Consider the following 14,654-nt stretch of genomic DNA (forward strand, 5'->3'; position numbering starts at 1 on the left):
ACATCTAGGGATGTAGCTCAGTGCAAAAGCCTTGAGCTCAATCTCTGTTACTACAGGTAAAAATTTTTAAAAAGTTGTCTTCAGGAGGAGAAACAATAAAAGACAAACATAGCTAGCCATGACTTGCTTATTTGATGCTCTTGTTTCCACAGAACAAGAAATGCTGGGCTTAGTGTTTGGTGCCTATGTCATGTTTCAAAGGACTGGGAGCTCGTAAATGCAAAACCAATCTAAGGGAGTGGGTTAGTCCCAGTAAATGTGAGGAATTTAGATATTCTATGGGCAGCAATAGCATAGTCTCATTGCTAGGAAGCTGCATGTACACTCAGGAAAGTATACATCCTTTTACTTTTTCAGGGTTAAATTAGAGGTATGATAAGTAATCTTAAATTGGAAATGTTTTCAGTTATCCTGAGGAGTTACCTGATCCGATATATATGAAAGCAAAATGACCTCAGTTGATGACATGATTTCTCTAATGGGTGGAAAAGGTATTGAATGCAGGAGATGATCCTTTCACAATGACAAGAGATGTAGATGTTGGATGCAGTCACCCCTACACCAGGAAGCCACTCTGGCATGACCCGTGATGTGTGGTTAAGTGCCTGCTGGTCTCTGGGCTGCCAGGCAGGGCTGCAAGAGCTGAGAAAGCTGATGCAATATTTCATCATAGCATAGAGATGTACTTAATTTATAGCTCTCGCCCTGGACCATTGCCATGCTGGGGGCACTGGGAATACAGTCATATAGAGGAAATGATGAGTGCATGGTCCAGTGTGGTACACAGCTCATAAACACTTCTTGTATAGTGGAAAAGTAGCTCTATTAGAAATTACATCCATCTGTCCATCTATCCACCCACCTATCCATCATTCCATCCTTTGAACCAGTCAGCCAGCCAGCCAGCCAGCCAGCCACCCATCCATCCATCCACCCATCCATCCATCCATGTATCCATCCATCTATCCATCCATCCACCCATCCATTCACACATCCGTCTATCCATCCATTCATCCACCAATCCATCCATCCATCCATCCATCCATCCATCCATCCATTCATCCATGTATCCATCCATCTATCCATCCATCCACCCATCCATCCATCCATGTATCCATGCATCTATTCATGCATCCACCCATCCATCCACACATCCATCTATCCTTCCATTCATCCACCCATCCACCAATCCATCCATCCATCCATCCATCCACCCATCCACCAATCTATCCATCCATCCATCCATCCATCCATCCATCCATCCACCCATCCACCCATCCACCAATCTATCCATCCATCCATCCATCCATCCATCCATCCACCCATACATCCACCTATCCACATATCCATCCATCCACCCATCCATCCATCCATGTATCCATCCATCTATCCATCCATCCACCCATCCATTCACACATCCGTCTATCCATCCATTCATCCACCAATCTATCCATCCATCCATCCATCCATCCATCCATCCACCCATCCATGTATCCATCCATCTATCCATCCATCCACCCATCCATCCATCCATGTATCCATGCATCTATCCATGCATCCACCCATCCATCCACACATCCATCTATCCTTCCATTCATCCACCCATCCACCAATCCATCCATCCATCCATCCATCCATCCATCCACCCATCCACCCATCTATCCATCCATCCATCCATCCATCCATCCATCCACCCATCCACCCATCCACCAATCTATCCATCCATCCATCCATCCATCCACCCATACATCCACCTATCCACATATCCATCCATCTACCCATCCATCCATCCATGCATCCATCGATCTAACCATCCATTCACCAGCCCATCCATCTATCCGCTCATCCATCCATTCACCCATGCAACCATCCATCTATCCATCCATTCTTTTATCCATCCAGCTAGCCAGCCAGGCAGCCAGCTATCCACCCATCCATCCAGTCCGTCCATCCATCCATCATCCATCCATCCATCCATCCATTCATGCATCCACCCATCCACCCATCTACCCATCCATCCATCTATCCACCCATCCACCCATCCATTCATACATGCATCCATCCACCTATCCATCCATCCATCCACCTGTCCACCCACCCACCCATCCACCCACCCATCCATCCATTCACCCATCCATCCATCCATCCATCCACCCACCCATCCATTCATTCACCCATCCATCCATCCATCCATCCACCCACCCATCCATTCATTCACCCATCCATCCATCCATCCATCCATCCACCCACCCATCCATCCATCCATGCATCCATCCATCCACCCACCCATCCTTCCATCCATCAATCCATCCATCCATCCATCCATCCACCCACCCATCCATTCATTCACCCATCCATCCATCCATCCATCCATCCATCCATCCACCCACCCATCCATCCATCCATGCATCCATCCATCCATCCACCCACCCATCCTTCCATCCATCAATCCATCCATCCATCCATCCATCCATCCATCCACCCACCCATCCATTCATTCACCCATCCATCCATCCATCCACCCACCCATCCATGCATCCATCCATCCATCCACCCACCCATCCTTCCATCCACCCACTCATCCACCCACTTCTTCATTTGGCAATGTTGTTGAGCACCTTCTACAACCCATGCCTGGAACAGGTCTCAGGTATTCAATTGAAAATTAAAGCCCCCTAACACTTAGCCCTCTTACAGCTGCCTGGGCAGAGAGAAAATGCCTCTTAGACATGAAAGAGCTGATTTATGAAAAGATGTGTGCCAGGCAGAGGAAGAATTAAGCATTTGGCAGAATGAAGATCGGGTCCTGGGCCTAGACCTGTAAATGTGCTGCTGATGTTAGGAAGTAGTAAATGTGTCGCATTGCATCATGAAACGTGTATATGAGTGCTGACATTGGGGTGGGGTTTGTCAGAATGCTGTGCTACGGTTTAGGACTAATGTGCCTCCCCAAAGCCTCGTGAGTTTGTAGATGGGGCTTTTGGGAATTGATTGGATCATGGGTCACTCCACAAATTGGTGGATTCACCTATTTATGAGGTCGTGGCTGACAGTGCCATGGAGCTGGGCTTGAATGGAAGAGGTGGGACCTTGGGTTATGACCTGGAAGGGCGTATTCTTGTCCCTGGCTCCTCTGTTTCTCTCTGTCTCTGCCTCTATCTCTCTCTGTCTGTCTTTCTCTGTCTCTCTCTTTTGGTCTCTATCTCTGTCTTTCTGTCTCTGTCTCTCTCAGTCTCTGTTTCTCTTTTGTCTCTCTCTGTTTTTGTCTATGTTTCTCTGTCTATCTCTGTATCTCTCTGTGTCTCCTTCTGTGTCTCTGTCTCCCTCTCAATCTCTCTTTCTCTGTCTCTCTTTTAGTCTATCTCTGTCTCTCTCTGCCTCTGTTTGCCTCTGTCTTTCTGTGTCTCTGTCTCTATCTCTCTCTGTCTCTCTGTCTTTGTATCTGTTTCTCTCTCTGTCTGTCTCTCTCTGTTTTTGTCTGTGTCTCTCTCTGTGTATCTCTCTCTGTCTCTCTCTGTATTTGTCTCCTTCTGTGTCTCTGTCTCCCTCTCTATCTCTATCTCTCACTTTCTCTGTCTCTCTTTTGGTCTTTCTCTGTGTCTCTGTCTTTGCCCCTGTCTGTCTCTGTGTCTTTGTCTGTCTCTCTGTCTCTGTTTGTCTCTGTATCTCTGTCTGTCTCTCTCTGTCACTCTGTGTGTCTGTCTCTCTCTGCATCCTAGCTGCCATGGGGGTAAGCATCTGTCCTTTGCCATTTGCTTCCATCGTGATGTTTGTCCCCTGGAGCCCACAGAGCAGAGCAGGGAATAAATTTCTGCAAACCTCTGAGCCAAGTTAACCCTCTATTCCTCATGCTGCTGGTGTCAGGTATCATGTGGCAGCAAGTACAAAGCTGACCATTGCACTGTGTGTGATGACACAGGAGACCTGGAGCATGGGAGTAGATCCACAGTGAGAGCGGAGCCAAGAGCCGGCCAGGATCAGAGTGAGAGCAGAAGGGCCTGGCCATGGGGAAGGGGCTGGCGTGGGCTTTCCTGTGTGCATCTCCAGGAGCTGCCAGTGCTCGCTCTGGGAAGCACACAGGCATCCCGTGCCCCAGTAAGTCACTTCATACAGATTTACTCTGCTGCAAAGAAAGATCCCGCGTCAGCCGCTTAAGCCTCAGTATTTTGAGAGTTTTCACAGCACATCATGCATGATCGGCATGGCGGGTAGAAGCTTTTTATTGCACTGACCCGTCGTTTTTTCTTTCTTGTCGTTTCTGCAGGAATACTGAGAGACCCTTCCTCCTTTTCGTGTCTTATCTCCAAGTGCACACGGCCCTCTTCTCTTCCAAGGACTTTGCCGGCAAAAGTCGCCATGGCCTTTACGGGGACGCTGTGGAGGAGATGGACTGGAGTATAGGTAGGTGTGATGCCCGCGATTTCCTAGAAAGTGGCCGCCTTCCACCCCCTCTTTAAGAATTCTCCCTGGCTTCCTGGAGTCTTTCTAGGAAACAAGTGTATTAACGTTTGCTTTTTGAAAGTGGTAACCAGAGAAACGGGAATCCAGAGAGGTAAACACAATGCAGAGAGCATCCTGCATCCTGTGTGTGCATCCGTGGTTGCCATGGCGACCTCGTGGTTCTGGCATGGGCTGGTCCATGTATGATCCCAGAGATGAGTAGGGAAAGGATCCAGGGAGGCTGAGGCAGGAGGATCTCAAGTTTGAGGCCACCCCAGGCCATTTAGTGGCTTAACAAGAACCTGTCTCCGAATAAAGATAATGAAATGAAATAAAAGAGGGCTGGGGCAGAGTTTAATGAAAACTTCCTGGGTTTAACCCCCTGCACCCCCCTTCCCCAGATGCTTTTCATACTTACCTGACATCATTACTATATTTCTGTTTGTTTTGCACAACTAAATATCTCAAGTCCGAGGGCAAAAGCCGGGGGCTTTGTGCACGCTAGGCAAGCCCTCTGTCACACAGTGATATCCCTAGTTTGTGTGTTTTTAAAAGAGTCTTTCTCAATTACCCTTGTCAGTCATGATCTTGAGATCCTCCTGCCTCGGCCTCCCAAGTAGCTTATATTACAGGTGTAGACCCCCGTGGCTGGCTGTACTGTGTTGTGTTCTCTTTTAAATCAAGGAGCACTCACCTTTGTAAGAAATAAGACCAGACCCTACTCGGAGCTCCAACCTATTGTTTATCTGTCTCTCTGGGAACTCCTCTGGTGACAGCTTTAACCCCTGGTCTTTTGTCTGTCATCTTGACATGAAGAATTGAGAATGAGCTGGTTCTAACCTTCTGCTCCAGCCGTGCACAATGCCCTAAGATCCCAACAGTGAGCACAAAACATGAGCGCTAAGCAGGAAAAAAAAAAAAAAAGCAGAGCTCTCTCTGTCAGAGTCTGTAAAATCTCTGCCCAGCGCTCTGAGCTGTTTTGCACACTGGCTTCCTTGTGATTTACCTTTCTAAAATCTCATGTGGAAATCGGTCTACATTATGCACACCTTGGTGGCATGATCAGAAGCTCATTTGACCCTGTGACTCAGCAGGATGTTGCGTCTCTGAAGTGAGTGACAGAGTTTCTCGTGTCAGTGAGCTGTGGATAGCACGTGCGCAGTGACGTTGTTGTGCTTACTAACTTTTAATTATCAGAGTACATAGACCTGTTCTCATGCATCCAGAAGTTTATCTCGCAGTGTTGTGTGCCACTGGTTTGCTCTCTAGGATATTTGGAGAGTATTTTTCAGTCTTTGAGATCGATGTGGGGTCTTTGAGATGGATGTGGGATCCAGATGTTATATTTATGTGAATTTGTACGTGACCGCCCTTCCTTCCTTCTGCCCTCCATCCATTAAGGCTTCCCTTTTATCCTTCCCTTCCCTTTCCTTTTCTTTATTTTCCTTTCCTTTTCTTGTTGTGCCTGGCCTCCCCTTCGCTCCCCTCCCCTTCCCTTCCCCTCCCCTCCCCTGTCCTCCCTTCCCCTCCCCTCCCTTGCCCTCCCCTGTCCTCCCCTCCCCTCCCCTTCCCTCCCCTGTCTTCCCCTGCCCTCCCCTCCCCTCCCCTCCCCTCCCCTCTCCTCCTGTGCCCTCCCTTCCCCTCCCCTCTCCTCCCCTCTCCTCCCCTTCCCCTCCCCTCCCCTCCCATGCCCTCTCCTTCCCTCTCCTCCCCTCCCCTCTCCTCCCCTCCCCTCCCATCCCCTCTCCTCCCCTGCCCTCCCCTCCCCTCCCCTCTCCTCCCCTGCCCTCCCCTGCCCTCCCCTCCCCTCTCCTCCCCTGCCCTCCCCTCCCCTCCCCTCTCCTCCCCTGCCCTCCCCTCCCCTCTCCTCCCCTGCCCTGCCCTCCCCTCCCCTCCCCTCCCCTGCCCTCTCCTTCCCTCTCCTCCCCTCCCCTCTCCTCCCCTGCCCTCCCCTGCCCTCCCCTCCCCTCCCCTCTCCTCCCCTCCCCTCTCCTCCCCTCCCCTTCCCTCCCCTCCTCTCCCCTCCCCTCCCCTCCCATCCCCTCTCCTCCCCTCCCCTCCCCTCCCCTGCCCTCCCCTGCCCTCCCCTCTCCTCCCCTGCCCTCCCCTGCCCTCCCCTCCCCTCCCCTGCCCTCCCCTCCCCTCTCCTCCCCTGCCCTCCCCTCCCCTCTCCTCCCCTGCCCTGCCCTCCGCTCTCCTCCCCTGCCCTGCCCTCCCCTCCCCTCCCCTCCCCTGCCCTCTCCTTCCCTCTCCTCCCCTCCCCTCTCCTCCCCTGCCCTCCCCTGCCCTCCCCTCTCCTCCCCTGCCCTCCCCTGCCCTCCCCTCCCCTCCCCTGCCCTCCCCTCCCCTCTCCTCCCCTCCCCTCTCCTCCCCTCCCCTTCCCTCCCCTCCTCTCCCCTCCGCTTTCCTTCCTCTCCCTTCCCCTCCCTTCTCTTCATTTCCTTTCCCTTTCCCAAAAGATAAAATCCTTTCCCCAAGCCATTCCATTAATTTCACTGGAAATTTTTGCTGTTTTATAAACCCCATTCATCTGAGTGTTTTCAGTAGCATTATTTGATTTGATTTGACTTTTTCCGAACACCTTTCGTGATTAGCAACAAAGAGCGGACTGTGGCATCCCGAGTTACCTTCCAGTAACATAAACCTGGGATCAGCCATGGTTCCATAAAAACAAACCTTTTCCATGCCAAAGGAAACCGGACAGAAGCAGTAGCTACAGAGGGTCCTTCTCAGGTATTCAGTGTTTTCTTTCAAAAAGAGTTTTTCTCCATTTTTAAACGACTTCCTATGAGTTATAGAAACTGGTGAGTTTCATTCTGGAGGATTTCCACGTATATCAAACACACTGGGATCCTCTTCTACCCCCACGCCGCCCTTCTTACAGTCCAAGCCTCTTTCTTTTTCTGTGTTCCTTTGTTCTTCCAAAATGTGTTAGGGCCTGCGATGAGAACCTTCCCCGGGTGGGTTTCCCTGTGCGTGGCAAAGCCTATTCCAACACACTCCTAGCGTTTGTGGCTTTATTCTGTGACATGTGGTCACCTTACGTGGAGTTGTTTGGTAGCTGAAGGAAGGCTGACTTCACAAAGAGCTCCTTTTGCAAATGGGACCTGTCTCTAAAACCTTAGGGCTGCGATCGGCTTGCAGACTAGCAGAGAGGTGAGCATGTTTTCTGGGGTCATGGTGTCTGGCCCTGGGGGCTGCATGAGTGACCTCGCTTTTGGGCCCCATGGTCCACATAGCAGGAAGTCATCTTACCCAGCCCATGCTACAGGGGAGGCTCAGTGTGGTCCACCTGCGCCCAGTCCTGGCTCCATAATGCATGAGCAAGCAGGTGATAAATGGAGACCCACAGCCTGGAATCCACATCACCCTTGTCCTCCTCTTCCCACAGCATCAAGGAGGCCAGTCAGTAGCTTTATGTGGTCAACAACGAACTCCTGGGAAAGAGCCAGTTCCTTCATGAATCATGGCCACTGCATACCTGCTGCATGCTTAATGCTTCTTGGGGTTCTGGATAGAGTGGGGATAAGGTTGTTGGCTGTGGGAAACATAGCAGCTACAAAGCGATGTAATATTGTCCCAGAACATGTTAGAAAACTCAGGGCAGGAAGTGAGCAGTGGTCTAGGGTGGAGCCAGAGAGCATTCATGAGCAGCTTTGAAAGAAACAGGACCAAAGGGTTGCTTCCAGGGTAGGGAGTGAGGAGAGGGGTCCCCTTGATTCTCAGCCCATGCACCAGTCGGCTCATGGGAAGGGTGAACTGGCTTCCTATTGTATTCCTCCCAGACGCAGCATGGCTTCTGCTGACTCACAGAAGGAGGACAGGCTTACATTGTTTGATTGACTTTGCAGACCTAAGGCTGATAGTCTGAGCCTCTCTTGGGAGGATGACAGTATGCAATATAACACATACGTGGCATTCCCTTCTGTCTTGTTTTTGAAATCCAATTGTGTTCTCGCCATGTAGCTTTGTTCTGATTTATTGTCTTGTTTTATTTCAATTTGTTTTGATTGGTTTTACTCTCTTTCGTTTTATTCAATTTTACCATGATGGTATGGACAAGTATTGTGAAGATAACACAAGGCATCCTGTAGTCATGGCTGACTTGTGATTGGCCTGTTGGGAAGTTCCCGTGCGACTTTCCTGTTTTGCTTTGATTGAATTTATTCTGTTAGTCTTTATTCTCTTTAAAATAAAAAAAAAAAAAATAAAGTTTAAAAGAGAAAGAAAGAAATGGAAGGAAAGGAAAGAAACAAAGAGAAAGGAAAAGAAAGAAAGAAAAGAAAGGAAGGAAGGAAAAGGGGAAGGGAGGGGAGGGGAGGGGACAGAAGGGAAGGGAAGGGAAGGGGAGGGGAGGGAAGGGAAGGGAAGGGGAGGGGAGGGGAGGGAAGAAACAAAGAGGAGAAGCAGGTGACCACACACTGCTTCCTCCTCAGGGCAATGGCCCGCACACATGCGCTGTGGGGTCCCTGGAATCCTAGCAGAGTCAGGGCTGGCTTTATCACGAAATCTGATTTTCCGATCCTGCTTCATTTGGAAGCAGCTGAGGACTGGGAGGAAATGAATGCAAAATGGCCTCATTTTCCAAGGTGCACCCTGCACTCTTGGGGTGTGCGTTCTGGCCGCAGGGGACAGGGCATGACACTGGCCATGGGCCTGTCTGAGTGGCCACAGGGGTGAGCAAAGCACGTGGGGTGCACAGGTCTTTCTGGTGCTTTCTCCTGGGCAACCTGTGGCACCCCACGCCTAGTGCCTGAGATGGAATTTGCACTCAATCCGTGTTCCTCTCCAGCCCCGTTAGTGTTAATAGAGCCTCGAAGGGTACTCAGACCTCAGCCCTTGCTCAGGATTAGACCAGCAAGCTCTGTGTTCTCAGGCAGAGAAATGCAAGTAGAGACTTAAAAAGTAAACGCAAAAACAAAGATGCACATCTACCCCTGCTGGGGATTGGGTCCGATGGTATTCATGAGATTCTCCCCTTCTGATAAGAACAAGGAGTCTTTCCCTTTAGGTGGGAAGGAAATGTTAAGAAGCAGCCTCAAGCTGAGGAGCATCCAGGGATCTTCCTGCATTTGGTGTTGAGTAGCTCAGGGTCCGTAGTGCAGCCCCATACAAAGGCTGGCTCAATTTCTCCTCTTTGATTCTTCTCTTCTCTCTGGCTGCCCCCTCATAACATCTGGACAGAGCCAACATCTCTGGGTGCAGAATCAATAAAGGACTAAAGTAAGGGGTGCTCTTGTGAAAGAAGAGCTGGGAGATGGGATGGGCTCAACTCCTGTTGTGCCTGATACCAGATTAAAAGTGTGCATCTCAGCGGGGCTGGTGTGTCTACACACACAGCCTGGCTTGGGGGTGGAGAAAACCTGGAAGGAACTCATTCACAGGACATCAGGATAGTGGCAAGACCATAGACACCCCCAAAATGTACAACACCTGGTCAACAAATTTGGTGACTGTTTCCATTTTTTTGTTTTTGAGCTCTTTTTAAAATTTTGTTTTAAAAAGCAAAACAGAAAAGAAGGATAGAAATGATACGAATTTCAAAAAAAGTAGGGGATTAACATTTATGAATATATTGCATGTTGTTTTCTTAAAAGTAGTGTGCACGTTATAAAATCTAGGCACAGAAGTAATCAATCAAACAACGACAGCACGAACTGTTCTTTTAGCTGAACTGAGATTAGCAGTATAGTTTTCTATCTATCACACATATACGTACATACATCCAGACTGTTTACCAACATAAGTATATTTTTTTCCTTTCTCTCTTGTCTGCTCTCACCTATGCTAGTTGTTCTGTCCTTTTGAGCACTTTCTTTCCCCTTCATTATGACAATATCTATCGTACATTTTGGATCTTAATACTCTTTCAGTTTTTCATTATTATTATTATTTATTTTTTACACTAGCTCTCACTTGTTCATTTTTATGCGTTGATTTTGTAATTTGAACAATTTCTTCTAAGATAACCATGCGTAATGTATTAACTAGTGACGATTTCTTACTGTCAATTTTTTAAAAAAATTCTGTATCATCTCTACCCTTTTTTCTGTTGTGCTTTTTTATTGTTTTAATTATTTATTTTTACCTATATTATTTTTTTTTTACAAAAAAGATTAAGATAAAAGACGACATAACAAAACAGGTCAGAACAGAACAATTTAAGCAACATAGTGTATCACCACAAGACAACCCAACATAACAGTAGCTACCATAGTGTCTCTTTCCTTGAAATATTTGAGTATGCATTCATATACTGTAATATCAAACATAATAAGACAGTATAAAACCATTTAAGAGAATGAAAGTATTACAGGGTATTCAGAACCAACTAACAGAAAATGAACAGTGGTTACTCTATCATCTCCTTCTCCATAAAAATTTTGTTTCTACTATCACATATAATAAAATCCAATGACAAACAACATGATAAAACTGATCAAGACAGAAGAACATAAGTTTGGTGGCACTTCAAAACAAGATATTAAATCAGCACTAGCTATTATAATGTCTTATTTTCTTAAGAATAGCTGTTCATACCATCACAGACAATAAAACCATACAACCCAGAATAAAACCATTCCAACTAATGAATGGAAAAATTATAAGGCTTCAAAGCAATGTAATGGGGAATCATGATTACCACATACTTTTATGTACTCTTACCATTTCTTACACTATGGAAACTATTCCGCATTTATACATGTGAGTTTGATTTATTTCACTTGTGAGTATGGTCTCAAGCTGCGCCCATTTATTAGTAAATATTTCAATGTGATCCTTCTTTATAGCTGAGTAGTACTCCATTGTATGAAAATACCACAACTTTTTTATCCATTCCTCAGTTGATGGACACTTAGATTGTTTCCAAGATCTGCCTATTACAAATTGTGCTGCTATCAACACGGGTGCACATATATCACTGTGGTATGATGCTTTCAGTTCTTCTTGGAATATGCCTAGAAGTGGAATAGCTGGAACAAAGGGGACTTCCAGTCCCAGCTTTTTGAGAAATTTCCAGACTGACCTCCACAGTGGTTGCACGGCCATCCAACCCTGAACGCACCTGATCTCATCTGTTTCGTTTTCTTAAAAAAATAAATAAGAACCTCGTGTACACCCAATGGGTTAGAGGTGAAGTTAAAGAAGAAATTAAACCCGATCCATTTTTTTAAAAAATGTGATCCAGTAAAAGATACAAGGACAGGAATTTCCCTCAAATTCTTCTCACATCTGACACATTTATCTCGTTGTCCTTGCTACTTTCCGAGCTGTTTCTAGTTCTCTTTCCTGAGTGTCATCTGCTCAAAATAATCCTGGACACTGCGGCAGAGGGCTGGCCCCCAGCAACGCAGACTCTCGAAGGCATGATGGCATGTCTTTCTCATTATTCTCTCCATCTGGCACCATGGGACTCGTGGCTGTTCCCCAAAGTCACAGTGATCCCTCAGGAAGCATTTTGGATCCATTCAGGACCTCTCTTGGAGGCAGCCACAATGGCACAGCAAAAGACCCTCAGGAAAGAGGATTCCACAATGGCTGTGAAAGTGGCCGGGACGATGGGGTGAGTGTGTTGGAAACCAGGAGGAGGATTCTGAGAGGCATTCATGGCAAGGTGTCTTTTATAGTAACAGATGTCTTTAAAATTTTACATTTTTCCGTTATATTTCGACCACACCCTTTACTGCTGAATTCTAACTGGGGCTTAACATCTTGGACGCGGTTCTGCTGGATGATCCGCTCCAAAATGAAACCTTTTTCAGGATGGTCCGATGAGAGTCGCAAGCTGTGGGAACATAACAACCCAAGTGCAGTGAATCACCTCTCCATCTTTTGCCATATTGCTTTGGTTTAGTTTATGGAGAAAACATCCACTTCCATGACACGAGAGCCCAGATTGATAGTATGTGCTCAATACATGATTTCTAAAGGTGAAGTCCTGGGGCACGGATGTTTGATGTTTATAAGAACCCGCTAGGAACACAGTCGTAAATGAGGCTGGTATGTATGTGTAGATGACGGCCCAGTCGTGTGGGGGATAAGATCACTCTCAGAAATTATTTCAGGCAGCTGCACATCTTGTGATCCACCATTTGTCCACCTCTCCATCCAGGCTAAAGCTTAAAGGTGAACCTGCATGTCTCTCTTCTTTGCAAGCAGGAGGGACCTTAAAAATCAGTATCTTCTCTCCTTTGGCATTGCGTTGTTTGACCCAGAATGTCGAAGCACAAGAAGGCTGTGGATTTCCTGTGGGGTTTGGTGCGTGGCTTCTCTGACTTGAGTTTCTTAAACATGCTTATTTTTGATCACTGAGACCTTTTCCAAAATGTGAAAATAACCTGTTCATTTCCGGTTCCTACTGAGCACAGAATATCTGGGAGAAGGGTTTAAGGGAAGATCCCCCCAGGAAAACTTCAGGAGTAGCTAAAAAGAAAGACAGTAGAGACTCAGAGAAGTAACGGTTGACTGGAATTCAGCAGCCAAAGTCCTTCAGGAGAGAAGAATGAAAACCAAAGAGAACTTCAGAGTCAACAGGAGGAGGCAGACAGGGATGGAGAGGAAGGCAACTTTTACCTTTTTTAGGTTTCCAGTGGATTCCATGGTGAGTGATATTTGAGAAGTTGGGGGTCATTAAGATGGGGGAGTACTTGGTGTGAAGGGATAGTTTATTTGACTATGTCTGAGCTTAGCTTGGCTTGGAGAACTTAAACCAAGTGTTGGAATCAGTCCTGTATCTTAATCTACTGCCTTCTCTGGCTATGATTGAATGGCACAGGTTCATTTATCAGGAAGGAAGGTTTATTTATGGCTCATTGCATAAAAATCTGGGAATTTGGAGCTGGGGCGGGTGCAGCTGGAGAGTTCTTCTTGCTTGAATGGACTCTTCGCACTGTCTGAAGATACTGTAGAACATCTCACGGTGACAAGACCTCCCAATTCAGGTCTCTCTCCTTGTTTTGTTTTAATTGCTTTTCTCATTGCTAGGACAAAATCCCCAATATCCACTAAAAAAAAAAAAAAAAAAAAATAGAAGGAGGAAATGTTTACTGGAGCTCACCATTTGCAGAAATTTCAATCCCTAGTTGATTGGCTGCAAGATGAGGCTGCATGGCAAGCCACCATTGAAGAGAAGAAACAGTCCACCGCAGGACTGGCAGGAGACAGGAAGCCTCCATCCAGCTCTAAGCCTGCTGGTTGGTGCCACCCATATCCAGGGTGAGGCGTCCATTAGCCACTCCCATAATGAGGCCACATCTATTTCGTTATCACACAGCTTCTAATCACCCAGCTCTGAAAAGCTTCCCCTGTGAGTGCATAAGGCTTGGGGGAACATCTGGATACAAACCATAACATAAGCCATGGTCCCACTGGGTCAGGACCTATGCCTACACCTGTACTGAACCTTCCTTACCTTCCAAAGGTCCTCCTTGCACCCAAATAGAGTGAGGCTTAGTGTCCACCCCGCTTAATAATATTCTACCTTTGTATTAAATTTCAGTACGAGTTTGAGCTGTGATATCCAAACCTACGTGGAATTATGTGACTTTTAGCTCAATACTGGGCAAGACGTGTAATAACCAAAATGCTCAGTGATACTTGTTTTGCCAGGGGGAGGGTCTTCCAAGATGACAGGACAGAAGACATGGAGTGAACACCATCACCCAGAATGTGAACGGTGTGGCCGATGGTGGGAGAGGGCAGCTGGTATCTTGGGAGGAGATGGATTAGAGATCTGGAGGAAATGCCAAATACCAATGTAGTGGCCTGCCTGTGAAGATGAGGGGCAGGACCTGAGTTCCTGGCAGTCACAAGGTCAAAGTACAGGGAAGCCATTGTGTTACAGGGAAGTTGTCCTGTGAGCTTGGCTGTTCAGAGTGTTGGCAGTGGTGGTGTGAACTCTCAAAGGTGCTTTTTCTTCCTCTTGTTGGATTCTGGAGATTGAATCCAGGGTTTAGCACTGAGTGTGACCACAGCCATTTATTTCTTCAAGACAAGGTCTTACTAAATTGTGCAGCTGCCTAAGCTGGCTTTGAATTTGTAACCCTCCCACCTCAACCTCCCAGCCTGCTGGGATTCCTGGTGTGCTTTTAATTTTACTTGGTTATAATATGAACTCTGCAGAGTTCCAGCTAACATAGATAAAGAAAGGCGGGTGGTACCGGCTCCAACCCAGAGTTCTGGAACAGAACAGGAAGTCCAGAAAAATTAAGCTC

At 47.2% G+C, this 14,654-nt stretch overlaps 1 protein-coding gene across 8 annotated transcripts in view; it reads left to right on the forward strand.

Moving 5' to 3' along the window:
* The window catches only part of LOC106025956 (steryl-sulfatase-like), a 210,672-nt gene that overhangs the window by 129,282 nt on the left and 66,736 nt on the right, over positions 1 to 14,654 (forward strand). For all 8 annotated transcript variants that reach the window (XM_063242777.1, XM_063242784.1, XM_063242778.1 and 5 more), the window contains one exon: positions 4,265 to 4,401. In XM_063242777.1, coding sequence (XP_063098847.1) covers positions 4,265 to 4,401 — 137 coding nt within the window. The remainder of the gene's footprint in view (positions 1 to 4,264; positions 4,402 to 14,654) is intronic.

Source organism: Cavia porcellus, unplaced genomic scaffold (assembly GCF_034190915.1).
Source record: "Cavia porcellus strain 051 isolate PalLab524CR breed Dunkin Hartley unplaced genomic scaffold, mCavPor4.1 scaffold_33, whole genome shotgun sequence".
Classification (NCBI taxonomy): domain Eukaryota; kingdom Metazoa; phylum Chordata; class Mammalia; order Rodentia; family Caviidae; genus Cavia; species Cavia porcellus.